General features: G+C 48.0%; 6 protein-coding genes across 6 annotated transcripts; 2 read left to right on the top strand and 4 right to left on the bottom strand.

Annotated features, from left to right (window-relative positions):
• The first annotated feature begins 581 nt into the window (after positions 1–581).
• BGW36DRAFT_367322 (uncharacterized protein) lies at positions 582–1,485 on the top strand. The gene is made up of 3 exons (XM_046214844.1): positions 582–846; positions 930–1,143; positions 1,206–1,485. The coding sequence occupies exons 1-3, from the start codon at positions 683–685 to the stop codon at positions 1,401–1,403; spliced, it is 576 nt and encodes a 191-aa protein (XP_046077921.1). The 5' UTR covers positions 582–682; the 3' UTR covers positions 1,404–1,485.
• Positions 1,486–2,061: 576 nt separating this feature from the next.
• On the bottom strand, positions 2,062–4,022 carry BGW36DRAFT_11635 (putative ceramide synthase membrane component). The gene is made up of 3 exons (XM_046209262.1): positions 3,510–4,022; positions 2,706–3,434; positions 2,062–2,643 (listed from the first exon to the last, which is right to left on the bottom strand). Exons 1-3 carry the CDS (start codon positions 3,621–3,623, stop codon positions 2,140–2,142), a joined length of 1,347 nt encoding a protein of 448 aa, XP_046077920.1. The 5' UTR covers positions 3,624–4,022; the 3' UTR covers positions 2,062–2,139.
• Positions 4,023–4,329: 307 nt separating this feature from the next.
• Positions 4,330–6,512, bottom strand: BGW36DRAFT_421860 (uncharacterized protein; the record flags this gene model as incomplete). The annotated part of the gene is made up of 2 exons (XM_046219627.1): positions 4,330–6,284; positions 6,407–6,512. The coding sequence occupies 2 exons, from the start codon at positions 6,510–6,512 to the stop codon at positions 4,330–4,332; spliced, it is 2,061 nt and encodes a 686-aa protein (XP_046077919.1).
• Positions 6,513–9,377: 2,865 nt separating this feature from the next.
• On the bottom strand, positions 9,378–11,861 carry BGW36DRAFT_11529 (uncharacterized protein). The gene has a single exon (XM_046209255.1). It carries the CDS (start codon positions 11,636–11,638, stop codon positions 9,581–9,583), a length of 2,058 nt encoding a protein of 685 aa, XP_046077918.1. The 5' UTR covers positions 11,639–11,861; the 3' UTR covers positions 9,378–9,580.
• Positions 11,862–12,178: 317 nt separating this feature from the next.
• Positions 12,179–14,191, bottom strand: BGW36DRAFT_367310 (putative GTP binding protein). Its single transcript, XM_046214843.1, has 4 exons — positions 13,206–14,191; positions 12,857–13,149; positions 12,726–12,800; positions 12,179–12,676 (listed from the first exon to the last, which is right to left on the bottom strand). Exons 1-4 carry the CDS (start codon positions 13,711–13,713, stop codon positions 12,578–12,580), a joined length of 975 nt encoding a protein of 324 aa, XP_046077917.1. The 5' UTR covers positions 13,714–14,191; the 3' UTR covers positions 12,179–12,577.
• A 122-nt stretch (positions 14,192–14,313) lies between these two features.
• BGW36DRAFT_353703 (WD40-repeat-containing domain protein) lies at positions 14,314–15,915 on the top strand (the record flags this gene model as incomplete). The annotated part of the gene is made up of 3 exons (XM_046213458.1): positions 14,314–14,512; positions 14,585–15,839; positions 15,891–15,915. 3 exons carry the CDS (start codon positions 14,314–14,316, stop codon positions 15,913–15,915), a joined length of 1,479 nt encoding a protein of 492 aa, XP_046077916.1.
• Between the last annotated feature and the right edge of the window lie 1,017 nt (positions 15,916–16,932).

The raw sequence follows: 16,932 nt of genomic DNA, 5'->3' as shown, positions 1-16,932 counted from the left end.
GGCGGTTCCGCATGGGGAGGTCTATCAATCACTTCGCGGGCTGGTCCGCAGCTCCACGCCCATGTCTGAGTATTAATTACACGGGGGATAGGATACATATAGAAGGGATACTTGATGCGCATGCACTGCTCGATCTATTAATAATTTGATAGTGTTGGATATCATGGTAGGCAATGCAGCAATGCACTGTCCAGTACAACACAGCTGATGAAGCTACTTAAGGATAGGATTCTGTGTGTTTTGGGGCAGATTCCGTTATTCTATTTCTGTTGATTATTATTTACTACATATTCTGACAGTACTTGAGCTCTCAGTGCAAATATTAAGTCTCTCCGTGGCTCCAAGTTGGCAGCTCCAATGACATAATGAAGTCGACATTGCCTAGATGATTGTGGGGAAATACCAGATAAATTACTAGTTTGCGTATTGCCTGCTTTCATTGGTTTGCCTTTACTGTTTTGGAACCAATTTAGTCCTCTTACAGCAGTTATTTGCCGTATATAGTCTAGCCTTCATAACATACGTGTATATCAAGAAACCGGTTACGCCATACACCAATGTCGTCCCTGTCAAGCTTTCCAATCTGAAGTAAACTCTTCTTGATTTTGATGGTGTATAGGAAAAATAAGAAGACGAAAAGCCCAAACATACTCTCTAGTACAATTGTAGCTTTCAAGCAGCAATGGTTATTATCTCTCGTTTCTCCCCTGCCCTGCGCGCAATCTCGACGGTACGTGCTGGATTGAGAAATGTCGTCATAGCATTTCCGCGACACGCTGCTTCTGCGCGGCGCCTGTATGCCTCTCAAGCCAACCCAGGGGGGCAAAAGAGCAGCGAGATTCCATGGTATGCTTGCTGCAATATCGTCGATACTGATTAGAAATAATTGCGGAATGCATATCATCACTGACTCGAAGTGAATGCCACAGGTTGGTTGGCTCGATCGCTGTGACCGTTCCAGCAGCATTTTACGTATTGAACTCGGGACCTCAAGGGAAGGAGCATGAAGTCGAGTCTCACGAGCCTGTTGCGAACGAAGAGGAGAATGTCGAAAAGGAGAAAGGTGAGGATGAGCAAGATGAAGGGAAGGAAGAAAACCCTTCAGACGCAGGTGACGGTGCAGCACCATCTGAGCAGGATCTGGTAAGCATCTTCGGAGTTTTTCACACACGGTATACTGCTTACTGATGATTAAATTATCATAGCCGGACGCGGACAAGAAACCTGAAAGCCCAGGGGGCAAGTCCGGCTCTCAACCAGCCAAACAGCAAGACGACTCCGGTGCAGAAACTAGAAATCCTCATCTAGAAGACCCAGGCAAGAGCAAGAAGGCTGGGGGCGGGGTTGAAACTGGAAAAGTCAAGGGAACAGTCTCCAGTGAGCGACCAAAAAAACAGGGGTAAATCAGCTATCTAGATATAGAAAGATTAGTGTAGTAAGAATAAATATTGTCGGTGTCTGTCACACCTTAAGCCGGACTCTTCATACCAGAACAACATCCATTACATAGTATCTACACAAACGTACCGTTCTATATATCCTATACAAGCCGCCCCGTACATTTCTCATTCTTCATCACCATTCAAAACCCAATCGTACTCGTGGAGAAGCTTCTCAAGGAGATGCTAAACGAGTATAATGCTAATATCACCAAAAAATAAGGCCCTCCAAGAAAGCAAAGACGATAAGAAATCGATATTAAAACCTTAGAATCATGGCCAAGCACATAAACAACCCCGTACCACATTTTGTGAGCCTCATTAAGGACCATGCATTGCCTAAAATCATGACAATAGAAAATAAAACCCCTGGCCCGGGCGAGCAGCAGAGGGTGAAATGTGCACGAAAAATTAAAAAGTGTATATTATACCTTCGGTGGCTATTCGTACCCACCTGTCGAAGTAGATATTTATATAGGCGTATATGTTCAATCAAAATTCGCCATGGATCTCTGCTATGGAAGAACCAGACGAGTATGGGGTAGTCGAACAGCGGGAGAAGACACGAGACCTCATTGACAGACAATCCCTGCGGTAGTTTGGTAGATTTATCAAACTTTGAATTTTGCTAACCGGGTCGATCGATGAATCTGTAATATCATTATCCTTTGTCGGCTTTCAAGCGGCGCGAAGCTCATGGTTAATGCTTCTTTCCATTGACAACATGCTTGTCCACCGGTTCCCCATTGATGAGAACCTGAGGAGCGGCATTGTCCTTGCCCACAGCCCTTCGCCTTACTTTCTCTTCAGCGCTCGGCAAAGCGGTAGGGCCATTCGCTGTTTCAACGCTAAAATCTTCATCTTCATCTTCGTCTTCGTCTTCGTCTTCATTATCACTTCTCTCATCCTGACGATCATTATTGAATACGTAATTCTTCGCGATACGCAAGATCAAGTAGAGCCAGAAGAGATTGACTGCCTGAAGACTGGCCAGTAGCGAAAATGTAATGACTTGACTGATCCAACACTTGTATTGTTGCGTCTCCCAGTTCAGCTCATAAGGCCCTACAGTGCGGAACTCGGTGAGAGTAGCCCATAAGATCTTAAGGTTGAGGAAATGTCGGAGATAGATCCATACAGTCACAAAAAGGGCAAAATAGGGACCGATAATGGGGGAGTCCAGGTAGTTGAACGTTTTGGATGTCTATGAAAAACGGGTACGGGTCAGTGGAAGAAAGTGCGGTCTTGGCTTGGTTTGAACCTTACCGCAAGAAAGAAGTCAGAGATATCATGGGTTATATAGACAGCCAATCCCATATAGGTAAAGTGAAAGCGATAGCTTAGGAAAATCAGAGCGAGGGTGATGATATGGTGGCCGACAAGCTCCTTGAAATCTTTCCTAGGTTTTTCCAACTGCAGTAAAAGGACAATGGCCTGTTGAAACCAGTAGGCGGCCTGAAGTAGGTAATATGCCTTGAATTCAGCGGTATGCTCTCGGTGTGGGAACCCTTCGAACATGGCGGTCGTGTTGAAATACCAGATGTTCGATCGGTTCATAACCCACAGGCCGAATGGGCCGAAAATTGCAAAGTAGATAGCAGTGTAGACCTGCTCCATAAAACGAGCGACTTTACCCTTGCCACGAATTCCGCAGTAGATCGCCATTGGGCGGATCAAGCGCTGCATGAGAAACTCGCGGGTAAAAGAAAGTACCACGGTGTAAAAGGCGACGAAAGCGAAGTCCTTCTTTCCTTTACCATACATCACAGGCTCACCAGGATATTTTGGATCGCGCGGGTAGGAGAGAAAAATGGCGCTGTGGAGGGGATTCGCTTCGCTTGGGTTTACGGCATAGGCGGAAAGCAGGATGCTTAGAATGACCAAAGGCATAAGCCATGTATGTTTCAGCGCGAGTTCCTTCCATCGTCGAAGGATCGACCGTGACTTCCGTCGCTTGTGATGATGTTGTTTCCCGGTTTTTCCAGCTGGAGTAGGCTTATGAAGAGTGTCTGTCAGCTTGGCGCACTGCGAGTGGTTTGTTTAGCGTTGAAAAGATGAAGAAAATCGCACCTCTGACGTATCAACCTTGGGAGCACTGTCTACTGCCATAGTGGACATAGCTGGTGCACTGGTGTCGCCTCTAATGTCAGCACCAAGGTTCGACTTGCTCCTTGTTCGAGGCATGATGAATAGAAGCCGAGGCGAACGCTACGAAGGCCAACTAATTGACTATCGGAGCGTTCTCAGGATTTCGAGATCGGCTTCGCGAATCCAATGTCCCTGAAGGGTTACGTGCAGAAATGTTGGATGCCCGTTGAATCGTTGAATTCAAGAGCACGGGGGGGAAAAGTTTCTCAGCACTCGAAAATGCTCCGTAGGCTTTGAAATCGGGTGAGCGGGCCAATTGCCGTTGACGAAATTGAAAGGAGCGTGGTAGCAGTCAAGTCCAGACAGCCGTCGTCGTGCCTATTTCGCGTTGATTGATCGGAAGGCGAAGGAGTTTTGCGATGCGGTAAGATGGAATACTATGAGCGTCCCCCGTAGTAGAATTTAATTAATTAAACAGGGGGTGCTCACTTGGCCGCAAGAGGAAAGGCCGCAAGTGTCCACCGAGGAAGGCGCGGAACTTCCTGGCCTGAGGCAGCGCATTTCAACTACTCGTCATCTTCTCCTTCCTCCTGCTCTGGGCATTGCCACTACTCATTACTTTACAGATACGCATGGGTCTCTGTCCAGCTCATTTCGCTTCCTGCTAAGCTATTATGCTTATCGCACACATCATATAGAGAGAGGCTTTGATTCCCGATCATATTCTATTAAGCCGGTCATTTATAATTCTATTCACCCCTCGTCGCTCTGCGACGCTGTACAAATGCTCTTTCTCGAAATCTCATGTCAGACTCATAGTCGGAATCTCAGCGATGTGCAACTTGGCGCTTCCATACGGCACTAATTTGATCGATAATGGATTGCCTTTACACTTTCTATCGGCCTTCAAGGGTGGATTCGGCGCGTATCCGCCCACAAGGTCCCATTCAATCTCGCACGCAGTGGCCGTAATAGACACTGGCGGCGCGTTTAGCGACCAAATTGTCTTCGAGAGAGAACTAGTGGGAGATGCCCCATTGTATGTAAGCGTTGACGGATCAATTGCAAGTGCCCATGGCGAGGTCGGGTAGATGTCGTACTCTTCCACACCGGAGGGCGCTCCAGTATAGTTGGAGCTATATGAGGTATAATTCTCTCCCGGCGCGATGGCATAGAGGAGCGTGCCATGGTAGATTGACACGGTATCGTTGGCCCGATCACTCACGCGAATATCCGTCGCCAAACTGTAGAGAATGGTGGTCTTGCCTTTACTGAGCGCAAGGTGATGAAGACCAGAAGCCGAATCCGCCTGGACTTTAGTATGCGGTCCAAAATTTATTGCGACAAAACTGCTTGCAGAAGTCCAGCTAGGCACACGGACATAGAAGTCGAAGTCATTGTCCGCTTCTACGGTGTATGTCAGTTCGTAGGCGAATGGATAGAGGGTGTCGACAGAGATGCTGACAGAAACTCCGGAATTCGTGGTTGTTTTCACGGACGTCGGTCCCAACAGCGCATGTGCGATTCCATTATCACCTGAGCGAACAAATGAGTTGGAGACGAACTTAGGATAACCTTGTGGGTGGTTGACAGTGCAACAGGGATAGTTCGGCGCGAGTCCGAAATGCTGACCCTCGAGATCCACGTTCCAAAATGGATCTTCACTCAAAGTATGCGATATTGGTTGATTTGTTTGGGCTACGTATTGATGAGCCCACCAATCTGGTGTCAGCATCACTGGGAGCGCATTGTAAGCTGCTAGTTCCGCACGGTCTGCAAAGTCGACATCGCCCAGGGCTTGGTAAAGATAACTCAAAGAATAAATAGTCTCGACGACGGAGCACAATTCCACGCCGCGGACCGGGCTGAGACCGGAGAGTCTTTCATCTGCAATGACGACTCCTGACGGCTGGCCATGGTATTGGAAGGTCCAGTCAACTGCGGTGCGAGCGCTATCCGCAAAACTGTCAATGCCAGTGAACCGTCGGATAACAGCACCAAATTTCAGGCCTTGGCCGACGTTGACTCCGTGCTCGAAAGGAAAGTAATATTGGGTGATGTTAACTGGTACTGTGTCCAGATCTTGCTTGATATATTCGCCATCTGTATACCAAGAAGACCAATTATTCGCTTTCTCATATAGCAAGTCCATGCAATCGAAAATTATCTGGGCGTCACCCCGGGGATCGTGCTCATAGAGCCATTGCAAGCCAAGTATCATGTCAGCCGCGCGAGAGCGTCCCCATTGATCATCGACGGTCTGTCCTTTTTGAGCGACATACCCAAGGTAGTTGTCCTCGAGCATAGAATGCATCAATGTGATGAATTTGTGCATGCTGTCTAGAATCTGCGTGGACGTGTCGGTTCCGTTTTCTGCTTCGGCCAATTGAGCGAGTCCCAGAAAGAAAGGGTATCGGCCCCAGAAATTGCGAGTGCTATTGTCTGTTTCCGGACCTATCCAGCCGTCCGACTGTTGGTGCGAAAGGACATAGTTGACCGTCTTGGAAACCTGGTTCTTCAGACCTTGGTCGTTCAAGCCGTATGCCAATGGCACCAGGCCATTGAACCAATACGGCAGTCCTTCGTTCAGGTTGCTGTACTCCGACGACCCTCCTAACCATGAGCTGTCCGAGACGTAGTTGTAAAAGTCATGTTCATGACCAGCAAGTCCATCGCTCATCAATTGGAGCTGATCTTGCAACCAGCCCTCGGGTGAAATCGATCCTAGCGGAAGGGGTTCGAGAACGCGCGCAACCACTATCGGTAAGGGGGAGGACCATCAGCATGAGATTGCAAGAGAACAGGAAGCGAATTCATAAAACAATTGCTTGCTGTTCTGCGTTGGGATATGTTCTGGAATTTTGAAGAGCTCAACTTACAGGAATTGCTGGCTGCAGCGCTCAGACAAGAACTAGCCAACAGGATGGCTACAGTACTCATGCTGGATGTCGTGCGACACCAGCCTGTAGATCTATGCGGAGACATTGCTGGTAGCCCGGGTTATGTACAAGGGAGAGGTAAGATACAACCGAGGATCATATGGAAGGCCTACAAGCTACATAAGTAGAATTGGAGCCAGCTGTTGTGTATATAGATCAACATTGCCAATGCAGGATTCTGGTGGACAAGAAGGAGCAGGCTCCAGTTTTAAATCTTTCCCCCCTTTCTCCTTCTCCTGTCCAGAATTCCCATTGACTCCCCCCTTTCAGGCAAGAACGCGGAGGCCGCGAATTGAGGTTCAACTTTTTTTTGTGTCTTAGGTGCTCCCCAGGGGTCTGCTGGTTTCTGGTTGGAGGAGCGCGTGACGATCATCACCTTCAGCACTGACAACAGAGCAAAGAATGTGACCCTGTCAAATAGGAGGCTTGCATCATTCTTGTCTGCTGCGCAACCTACGCTCCTGATTGAACCGCAGACGGTCCGAAGCCATACGCTTTCAAGGATTCCCATAGATCAGAAAGATCCAATATGCGCTAAAATAGTCAGGAAACGGTGTTATTGGCTCCCAGCCCAGTAGCACAGCAAATAAGACAACAAATACTCGCAGTAGTGACAACATACCGTTGAGGCGCTAGACACGATAGTTAATCATTGATGAGCCAATGCCCAATTTGGACTTAACATCACCACATGTTAGAAGCCCCCAGAAGGGCAGTGATTGTCCAGAAACCTCTCCAATTTATGAGGTGAGAAAGAAAATGCGGGGGAAAAGCGAGATCAGATCACGCTGCTCAACTAAGCGGACACCAGCGGTGAGGATGACCAGCAACCCTGCGCGTTATTTTTGATTCCAATCCGGGAAAATAGAGCGTCTATTAATTATCCTCTTTTTCAAATCCAACAGATATCCGAGTCGCGGCTCCCCTCCCCGGCTACAGCGAGTTCCCGGCTGGTCGGATACAGGGATTTGTCACTTGATACCTGATACATGTGGATCGGAATTTTTTTTTCTCGTTACAATTCACAAAGACGTCTACTGCTGTCTCCTGAGCGAAGTTATAAAAAAAAGGAAACCTGATCTGCGCCTCCTTTACGCTCTAGCAATTCTAGTCTCTTCTACGCTTAACAACAAAATAATATCGAACCACGGGACTAAGCTTTTATTAATGATGCAGACCGGTGACCGCCTGTCCGTTTCTTCCTCGTCTGATCCTTTCGGATCATATGTACAGGAAACCATCTACCCAAGTCGGCCCAGTCGGAAAGACGAATCAAATCTGCGTGTGACATTCCCGAGATCTATTCAGCTGATGCAGTTAGCATGATTCGACAAGGCCTTACCATGGTTATTGTCGGTGAACAAGTAATGCCCTATTATCCTCGTCGGTCGAGGCTAAAGAATCACTTCTTGAGGCCTCGCATGTCATCGGGCGAAGGAGTTAACAAACAGGGCAAGAATAAACAAATAACTAGTGAGTCTGAATGGTGATAGGCTACTGTGGATACGTCTGACATAATAAACGGACCTGAAATTTGGGCGCCGCGGTCTACTGTGATTAAGGGCTTCGACGATAAAAAACCACCACTTACGCATATCACGCGCCAGCTCCAGCACCAACCCCGCCATCCAATGAACCGATAGTACAGTCTGGGGCTCTGTCTGAGACTCTAAGACTCGTCCCTAGTATAAGTACTAATGACTACCTACTTACCCCTCATCAGCATCTAGATGCGGGGAGAATTCAGGCGCCGTCAACTGGTCGTACCGAGTGTCGAAGTATCAAGACTTACCGCCCACCAGACGGAAGATGTCATGTGAGGTACTATAACTAAGCCAATATAGCATCAAATATTTTGCGATTTCGAGCAGCACTATGACTTCTTGGGGTAGCAACACACGCCAGATCGTATGATTCAACGACTGATTAACACAGCTTTTTAGAATGTAAATATATTAAAAACCTAGGAACTTTCAGCACATGTCAACGCCGCAACTACGTACTTCTACTAACAAGGGCAGCCTATCCTGTTGTCGCAAACTTGTTATTTAGTGCCTTTTCCTATTTGAAAATCGGGCATTATGCACAACCAATCAAGAATAATATTGATTGCGCCAAACCGGAGGCTAGCTGCGTGATTCACGCACAGCCAAATAACATGTAAACATTCATAGGTTTTAACGATACTTCTTCCGGGCTTTTGACGCGACTTGTCTTTCCTGGTGGCGCTTGGGCCGTCAGCTGCACCTAAAATGCATCAATAACAGACTACTAATACTAACATGACGTCAAGTCGAGAAAGGATAACTGCGAAATTCGGATTTTCTTGGAAGTGGTCAAGTAGCATTGCAGCCTGTTATCTAGGTCCCTGCTGTCTTTACCAGTACATATGACCGCCAATAAGTCATGGTAATATTAATTATCAATTTATCACTGATGTCGGACATTATGTCTTAGTTTGGCTTTAATAGTAGTGAACACGGCTGGAATTGATTGATTTTGAGTTAGGGCTTGTAAATCCCGCCTTCCCCTAGTCGCTCATCATTTTGTTGAGCTTTCTCCACTTTCAGTCCTTATAAGGCACCAATTATTATTGTTGTTGCTGTAATCTGGGCTTGTACAACGTCGGACAAGGCGGTAAACCGTTTGTTGTAACTTGTTGTGATTTTGTATTTGTGTTTGCACCTGCATTCAGGAGAAATGTGACGTATCTTTTCTCCTTGACAACTTCTCATGGATTTCAATTTTTGTCGTCCTTGCTTCGATCATGCAGGTTACAACTAAAATATTAAAGTAGCAAGGAGGTTGACGCTATCGAAACTAAATTTAGTTCGCTCGAAACGCCTAGTGTCGCAAGAATATACATGTATTTTATTCTCGCCGACGAATTGAACATCTGGATGTGTAGGCATTATTGAAATTTTTAAATTGATAATTATATATTTAATAAAAACTGTTCTATAAGGTGCTGACATATTGGATAGATTTTAAATCAGAAAACACGTGCAAGTCACAAATATCAACAAATTCAGAATGGATTAGTTGTTTATATTTTAGTTCCGCATCCTGACTCAAGAAAAGTATATATTAAAGGGGTATCAAGTATCAAGTATTTCATGCAAGAAGTTCCCACTGCGCGATATAATTCCACGCCATACCAGTCCGTCCCTCCTTCGACTGATACTCCTGTGCAGACAGACCGCGGCAATCGTTTCTCTCGCCGAGACTTGTAATAAACGCAATCGCTAATTTTTGCCCAGGTGCACCGAGGGTCATTGGATCCGAAATGTCGACATACCAGACGTCGCCTCCGCCGTTGGGCCCAGTGCCGCGGACGTAGGTCAAAGGAATCTTTTGATCCTGCCGCCCGTCTACGCCGTGGATATGCAGCAGGTAAAGGTATGGCGCGGTCTTCTTGCTATGGTGTGTGAGCGTCCAGTGTTCGCATTTCAGGCTAAACTGAAACCTCATCGGCCCTGGCTGCCGAATGGAGATGGCTTTGCAGGCTGGGAGGAATGAGCGATCGCTGATTCCCTCCTCGTACGCAGTAGTGAAAACGGTGGGTTGTTCTAGTCCAAATGGCTTGTTGTGGTCCTGGAGAACATACGCCTCCCAACTCATACCAGGGCGGCCGTCGTCAGTGTAGAACTTGTCCTTGTCTGACGGGTAATGCGAGAGACCAAACTCGTCGTTTGACTTGGTAAAATGGCTGGAATTGAATTTTTGAATGTACGGTTGGCCTTTCCCTGCCACTGCCCCAGCACCCCAACACGGGTCAATTAGCTTCCATTTGCCTCCGTCAATTTTGACCACATTCCATGCGTGGGTTGATTTGAATGGTGGCAAGGGTTCACCCGGTGCTAACTGAGAGTGCCCGAAACCTTTCCCATGACCACTAACGACAAGAGCTTCTAAGCCTGCGTGAATTGCCAATGTACAAAATAGACCAGCGTAGCCTTCGCAAACTGCCAGACCCGTAGCAAGTGTCTTTGCGGGTGTTGATGGCTGTACGCGATTGTTGAAAAAAGCGTCGACGTCGTATTTGACATTGTGATGAAGCCACGTAAATATAGCTCTTGCTTTGTCTGTTAATGATTGGAAAGGGGCAGTGAGTTGGGTAGCGAGCCAAGCCAAGTCAGTAGTAGGAAGAGACTGTCTAGGAAACTGGGCAGCATGGTTATCCGGGCCAGAAAAGTCTCGGCATATCATACAGACCGTAGTAACAGCCGGGGTTGGCAAGGAATGTTGATTTCCATTGAATTTAGGCTTTGTAGCTTGTATGGCTGACAAGTCGGGACGTGATGCCAACGGGATAGGAGGTGGTGTGTTGGAAGCTGGCTCATCCACTTCGACATGCTTACTGAGCGTTGAGAATGACGACTGCTTGATCTTATTGAGAGCATCTGCAGACGGAATAGGAGGGATTCTCCGTGACGCTGGTCTAGAGGGCTCTTCTTCCCTCGTATCGCGCTCAGAGCTAATCGATCGTCTTTCCCCAGACACGGACGGCCGCGTAGGCAGCCGAGGCAATGCATTCCCATTAGTTGACTCACTCGAAGGATTCCGTGAGGGTAAGGAAGGAGGAGGTCGTATGCTAGCCTTCACTATTCCCGTGACTTTGCTAGTCTCTGGGACCGCCGACAATTTAGGGCGCTGAGGAAGCTGGGGAACCTTTGTCGTGCTTTTATCGCGGACTGGAAGTGGAGGTAATTCGGTCGCTCCCCAGGACGGGGCAAGAGCTCGACTCCTGCTCTCTGTTGTATTTGCAGTTCCAGCTGTAGATGTCGTGCTGTAGGAAGTATTCGACGCTACCGATTCGCTTGACTGTCGTCGGTCTGATAGCCCAGAGGGTCGACGGGGTGGTAGAGCCGGCGCAGGCTGGTTGGAGTTTCTGCGTACAGGGAGAGGCGGTGGTTTGGAGCCGTTAGTCTTCGCCGTGCTCTGCGCCGCGACTGCTGGGACAGGAGGTGGTAGAAGTCCATTCTGGCGGATGGGGGCAGGTTTGTTACCAACCACCGAGCCGTTCACTTCATGTGGGGGGTTATTGACGGACTTGGATCGTGGTACAGGAGGTCGCGCAGGAGCTGCACCTGGTGTTCGTCCGACATGAGACTGGTTAAGAGCAGCTATGCGCTCTTGGATGGTCTGCGGCCGCGATTCCTCTTCCGCCATGGGCACTCAGCGTTATCCTATTGACGAGAACGGATAGCGAGGCTATTTCATTCATATATCGGTTAGACAAAGTTGACTCTGCTCGCACATTCGGTCGATAGGGAAGAAAGTTTTTGCTGCGATGAAACGATTTGTCTAGGGTGAGTAACAGCAGATGAAACGAGACGGCACGGCTTCGGTGCGGGGGGTCGCCAACAAGTTGCTTTTCAGCGCAAGGCTGTGAAGCGTCGGTTGGTTAGTGCCAGATACGTTGTTGGTCTTAGTCCGGGCTGGGCCTGCAATGCAGCGAGGCGATGTGAATCAAACGAAAATTCTGTCCGAAGCTATCGACATGACATGACATGACAGCAAAACAAATCAACAAGCCGAGCCCGTGTTGGCGGGCGGAGCAGTGGGACAGCGCCCCGGGCGGCGTCCGGGGCGGCGTGAGGGGCGGCGGGCTGCTATTAATATCGCGTACCTACTAATCTGAGGCGTTTAAGCATAACGTTGCAGAGCCGCACTGGGCTTTGCGTTGCACAGCCCACGCCCTTGCCCGTCTTTGCCGGACGCTTTGGACTAGGAAATACACCCTCACGCGGCATTTGAATTGTATCTAAAGGACATTTGATTTCGACTAACACCTGCCTATACATGATCGCCGAGTTTCACTCCCCGCTTCGCCAGATAAGAACAGCTTCAAGATAGGAAAAAGCCCAGAGTGCCCGCTCATGAACAAATACTCCCAGGTGACGGGACGGAATCATGGTTCTCTAGACGAAAGAAAGCTTCGTGAAAGAATGCCTGACTTGGAAATAGAGTATCTCGCATCCGCCACGCCATGAGCGTCAGATTTAAATAAGCGGTTAAAAAAGTATAAATCATCAAGTTACGTGAAGCCATTCAGCGTATTTCGTCAATGCGTCTTAATGTACAAGTAACTGAACCACGCTAGCGTGGCTACACAGATTTGTACAGCAGCAATGGCTCGCCCACGTTTTCGATCTCTGGGATCGTGCATTTGAGGTCAAAGGCCTTGCTGAGAACGATTTTGAAAATCTATTATTCGTTAGTAGGCCAATTTCCGAAGCAGGTATAGAATGCATACTTTCTGGACATTTATAGAGTGGCTGGTGCTGCTGAATATCAAGCTTGCTCTCATAGCCTTAGCATATCGTTTAGCCTGTCCGGAAGAGTTAGTGAGGGAACTCCATTGACCATATATCAACAGAATAGTACCTGTAGGGAAATTTCCTCTTGGTCTTCTCGAGGAAAGTTCACGAAATGATCGTATTTTGTACCAATGAGAAAAGGAATCGCAGTTTTATTGAAGCCACGACCCTGGCGGTACCACTCCTTGATCGAGTTCAATGTGCTCTTTCGTGTGAGGTCAAACATAAACAAAATAGCAACCGCATCGTTGCAGACCAGAGGCAGCATATTGACAAATTCGCGTTGCCCACCTAAGTCCCAGATGGAAAAGGTGATTTCTGTGTTGCGAATCGAGATCGTTTTCTCCATGAAATTGACACCTAAGCATGTAAAGTCAGCAATGACAGCAAAGATGAGAAGGAAAATCGGTGCGTACCTAGGGTTTGGATGTAATCCTCATCCCAGCTTCCTTCCACATATTTGACCATCAAGCTTGTTTTTCCTATCTGAGCGTCCCCGACCATCCCAACCTTAATCACGACGCTATTCTTCGAAGGTTGCGCGGGTTGCTTTTGATTCTGATCCGGCTGAGATGTGTATCCATATCGATCTCTGTTTGATAAACCGGAACTAGGTCGTGAAACTGGTTGCTGTGGGTGTGGTTGATAGGCCATTGTCGGCGAACTGAAGCGGGACGAATGCTGCTGCTCATCTTCGGGAGGGGAGTAGTTCTGTGAGGACGTGAAATCATTTGCATATGCGGCTGGATGGGTCGGGTCATCAGGATTGAAACCGGCGCTGTGGGGTGGATCGTGGACAATGGTATCCGTAGATTCTGACATCTCCTGGTCATTCTGGTGAACTTGTTGAGAGGCCTCGGCTTGGTGGTTTTCGCTGTCGAGCGATAGAGAGGGGGTATTCTCAGATGATGGATTTGGCTCCATCGTGAATATTATTGGCCGACTCGACCGTCTTTACAATTGTGCCAACAAGGGTCGGGAAGCTTCTGGTCGAGGAACGATTGCTGGAGAAATTGATGAGCAGTGATTAATCTCTGCTGAGCAAAACAAGACTTGTAATGTGTCGAAATGCGGCAGAATCGAGTCGCAACAGTAGGATACTTGCGCACAGAGGGAAGCTTCGAGCGATTCTCGAATGACTAGGCACAGGTGAGATGTCTGATCCACCGTTGAATGTGAGACAGCCGCCTCGTACAAAAGACTGTGTAGGGATGAACAGCTGCGGCAGTGTGAAAGAAAGACAGAGAAGATAGCGACCCCTCGATAGAATGGCTTCGACAGACAGTTGACACTCGTTCCTGTCCTGTCCCAGGTGAGGCTTCGGCGGGCATCTCGACCGGCGGATCGATTCGAGGCCGCTATACCGCATACGGCCCTAGTGCCCCGCGACCTTCAAAAAAAGTCCAAGCAGCAGCCCTATCGAGAACGTATTTTTTTTTTGTCGCGACTGCTCTCACATACACACCCATGAGTGGCAGCAATCGCATTTTCATCCTCGCTATTTATTTTTATTAACCTAACAACATGTCCAAACGAACTGCGGACGCCTCCGAAGAAGAATCCGCCGCTCTCAAAGCTGGCCAACGCCCTCTCTCCGAAGCCCCGCCCGACGAGATTGGAGAATTCGAAGATGAATTCGAAGACGAGTTCGAAAGCGAAGATGAAATCATAGAGGCTGGTGTTGACGGGCGTCCAGATGAAGAGCGAGAGGCAGAGGAAAGAGGTATCTTCATTTTTACAATATGTGGGCATTTAGCGAATTGCGATGGCTAATTCATTTTCCCCTTCCTTTCAGATCAGATGGACGTGGATCAAGAAACATTTATTCCAGGAAGGACGAAATTGGCGCCTGGCGAGACATTGGCACCTGATCCTTCTACATATGATATGCTACATACTCTCAGCATGCCGTGGCCTTGCCTTTCGTTTGATATCGTTCGTGATAATTTGGGAGACAACCGAAAAACTTACCCAGCCACTGCTTATGCCGTGACTGGTACACAAGCCGAAGGGCCACGGACAAAGGATAATGAGTTGATGGTTCTTAAACTTTCTGGGCTCGGCCGCATGGAACGAGAGAACGAGGCCGATTCAGAGAGCGACTCGGATTCGGACGATGATTCATCGGACCCAATTCTCGAGTCCAAGACGATACCATTGGGGTCGACAACAAACCGTATTAGAGCCCATCAGACCCCTAACTCTTCAGGTGACTTGACAAAACCACCACAGACGATAACGGCGACTATGCTTGAAAACTCACAAGTCGTTATACACGACGTGACACCGTATCTTACAAGCTTCGATGTTCCGGGCTCTATCATCCCTCCATCCGCCTCGAAACCTATTTCCACTCTTCGGATGCATAAATCAGAAGGTTATGCACTGGATTGGTCGCCATTACAGCCTCTGGGCAAATTGCTTACAGGTGATAACGACGGTCTAATATACGTTACTACCAGGACAGAAGGCGGTGGCTGGGTTACAGATTCGAGAGCGTTCGTGGGCCATACATCATCTATCGAGGAGCTGCAGTGGTCTCCGAATGAGAAGAATGTTTTTGCTTCTGCTAGTAGTGACGGATCGGTTAAAGTCTGGGACGTGCGCTCCAAGTCTCGCAAACCTGCGGTCGACGTCAAGATTTCCAACACCGATATCAATGTTATGAGTTGGTCCAATCAAACATTCCATCTTTTGGCTACTGGTGATGATGCCGGTCAATGGGGGGTCTGGGATCTCCGACACTGGAAGCCCAGCACAACACAAACCAGACCTTCAGCCGTGGCATCGTTTGACTTCCACAAGGAACCTATTACAAGTATCGAATGGCATCCCAGTGATGACAGTGTTGTTGCAGTGGCCTCGGCGGACAGCACCATAACTCTATGGGATCTTGCTGTCGAACTTGATGATGAAGAAAGTCGCGATGCCGGTCTGAGCGAGATTCCTCCCCAGTTGCTTTTTGTGCATTATATGGATTCTGTCAAGGAGCTGCATTGGCAAGCCCAGATGCCAGGAACGGTGATGGCGACTGGAGCTGGAGGCTTTGGGTAAGCTTTATCTCTCTCTTCCTTTTCATCCTTTTTGCTAACGATTTATAGTGTCTTCAAGACCATCAGTGTTTGATCTACTTCCTTCGATACACTGAGTCAAGCCGAGGCTGTAACGCCGCACTAGTCAACAAAATTTCTACATAGATTCCCGATGCCATGTCTGTCTGTAGATAGTTGCGCATATAATGAGTTGTTCTTGTGAGGTATTTTGTCATCTGTCAAGAAGCCATACATCATGGCAGCTAGCGAATCACAAGCACGAGGTCACGTGAATTAAACTACATTAAACTGCATCAGGAAGGTACAACAGTGCCCAGCGCGCCGAGGTTAAGTCTTATCGCTATCAACATCGCTATCAACATCCCACCATACTGTATAAACATCCGACCGGGTATCTACAGCCTCGATAATAATCTAACGACTCTTCTCCAATCTCCTGGGGTGGCGAGATAATGGTACAACAGAGCTGCGAATTCTGACAGGCACTGGACACGAATTGAGTCATGGCTCTACATGTAATAATTTACATGCGATTTCATGAGAGTCTTTGGAGTCTTGTATGGGCCAGATCCGCCCATTGACTCAAACCTGGTTGTTTGGCAAGAAATACTACGTAGTAACATGTGTATTTCCTGGACAGGTAGTACTTATTTCTAGCATCTGCTGACCCTGATAATCCCAGCGGCAAGACTATATACAAACAGGAAACATACCCAGCCGCAAATATGGAGAAATCCATTTCTCAAGGTTTGATTCCCCACTAAGTACGAAGTAATACGTATTGTGCAGACTCGACAACCGAGAAATTCTGAGACAGGACTCGAGAGCAGGTAGAAGATCTGACCAGAATCTAGTTACTACTAACACACACGTACTCTGAAAATGACGTGCAGGGCGCCATGACTGTGGCACTGCCTACTTGGGTATGTGCTAGCCACGAATCTATTCCGTCTGGTTGAGCGAGTGCCAGCGTTGTGGAGATTCACCGTCACATCCGACGACGCTGAGATTCGCTGCTTGCAAGGTATTAAGGAGGTTAGTGAGGTCAGCTAGTTGCATAGCTGCAGGGTACCAAAACAGCGCCCGTCCA

Source organism: Talaromyces proteolyticus (genome assembly GCF_021365285.1).
Source record: "Talaromyces proteolyticus strain PMI_201 chromosome Unknown BGW36scaffold_1, whole genome shotgun sequence".
Lineage (NCBI taxonomy): Eukaryota > Fungi > Ascomycota > Eurotiomycetes > Eurotiales > Trichocomaceae > Talaromyces > Talaromyces proteolyticus.
Note: the sequence above shows the minus strand (reverse complement) of the source record. Positions and strands in the feature narration are given on the sequence as shown.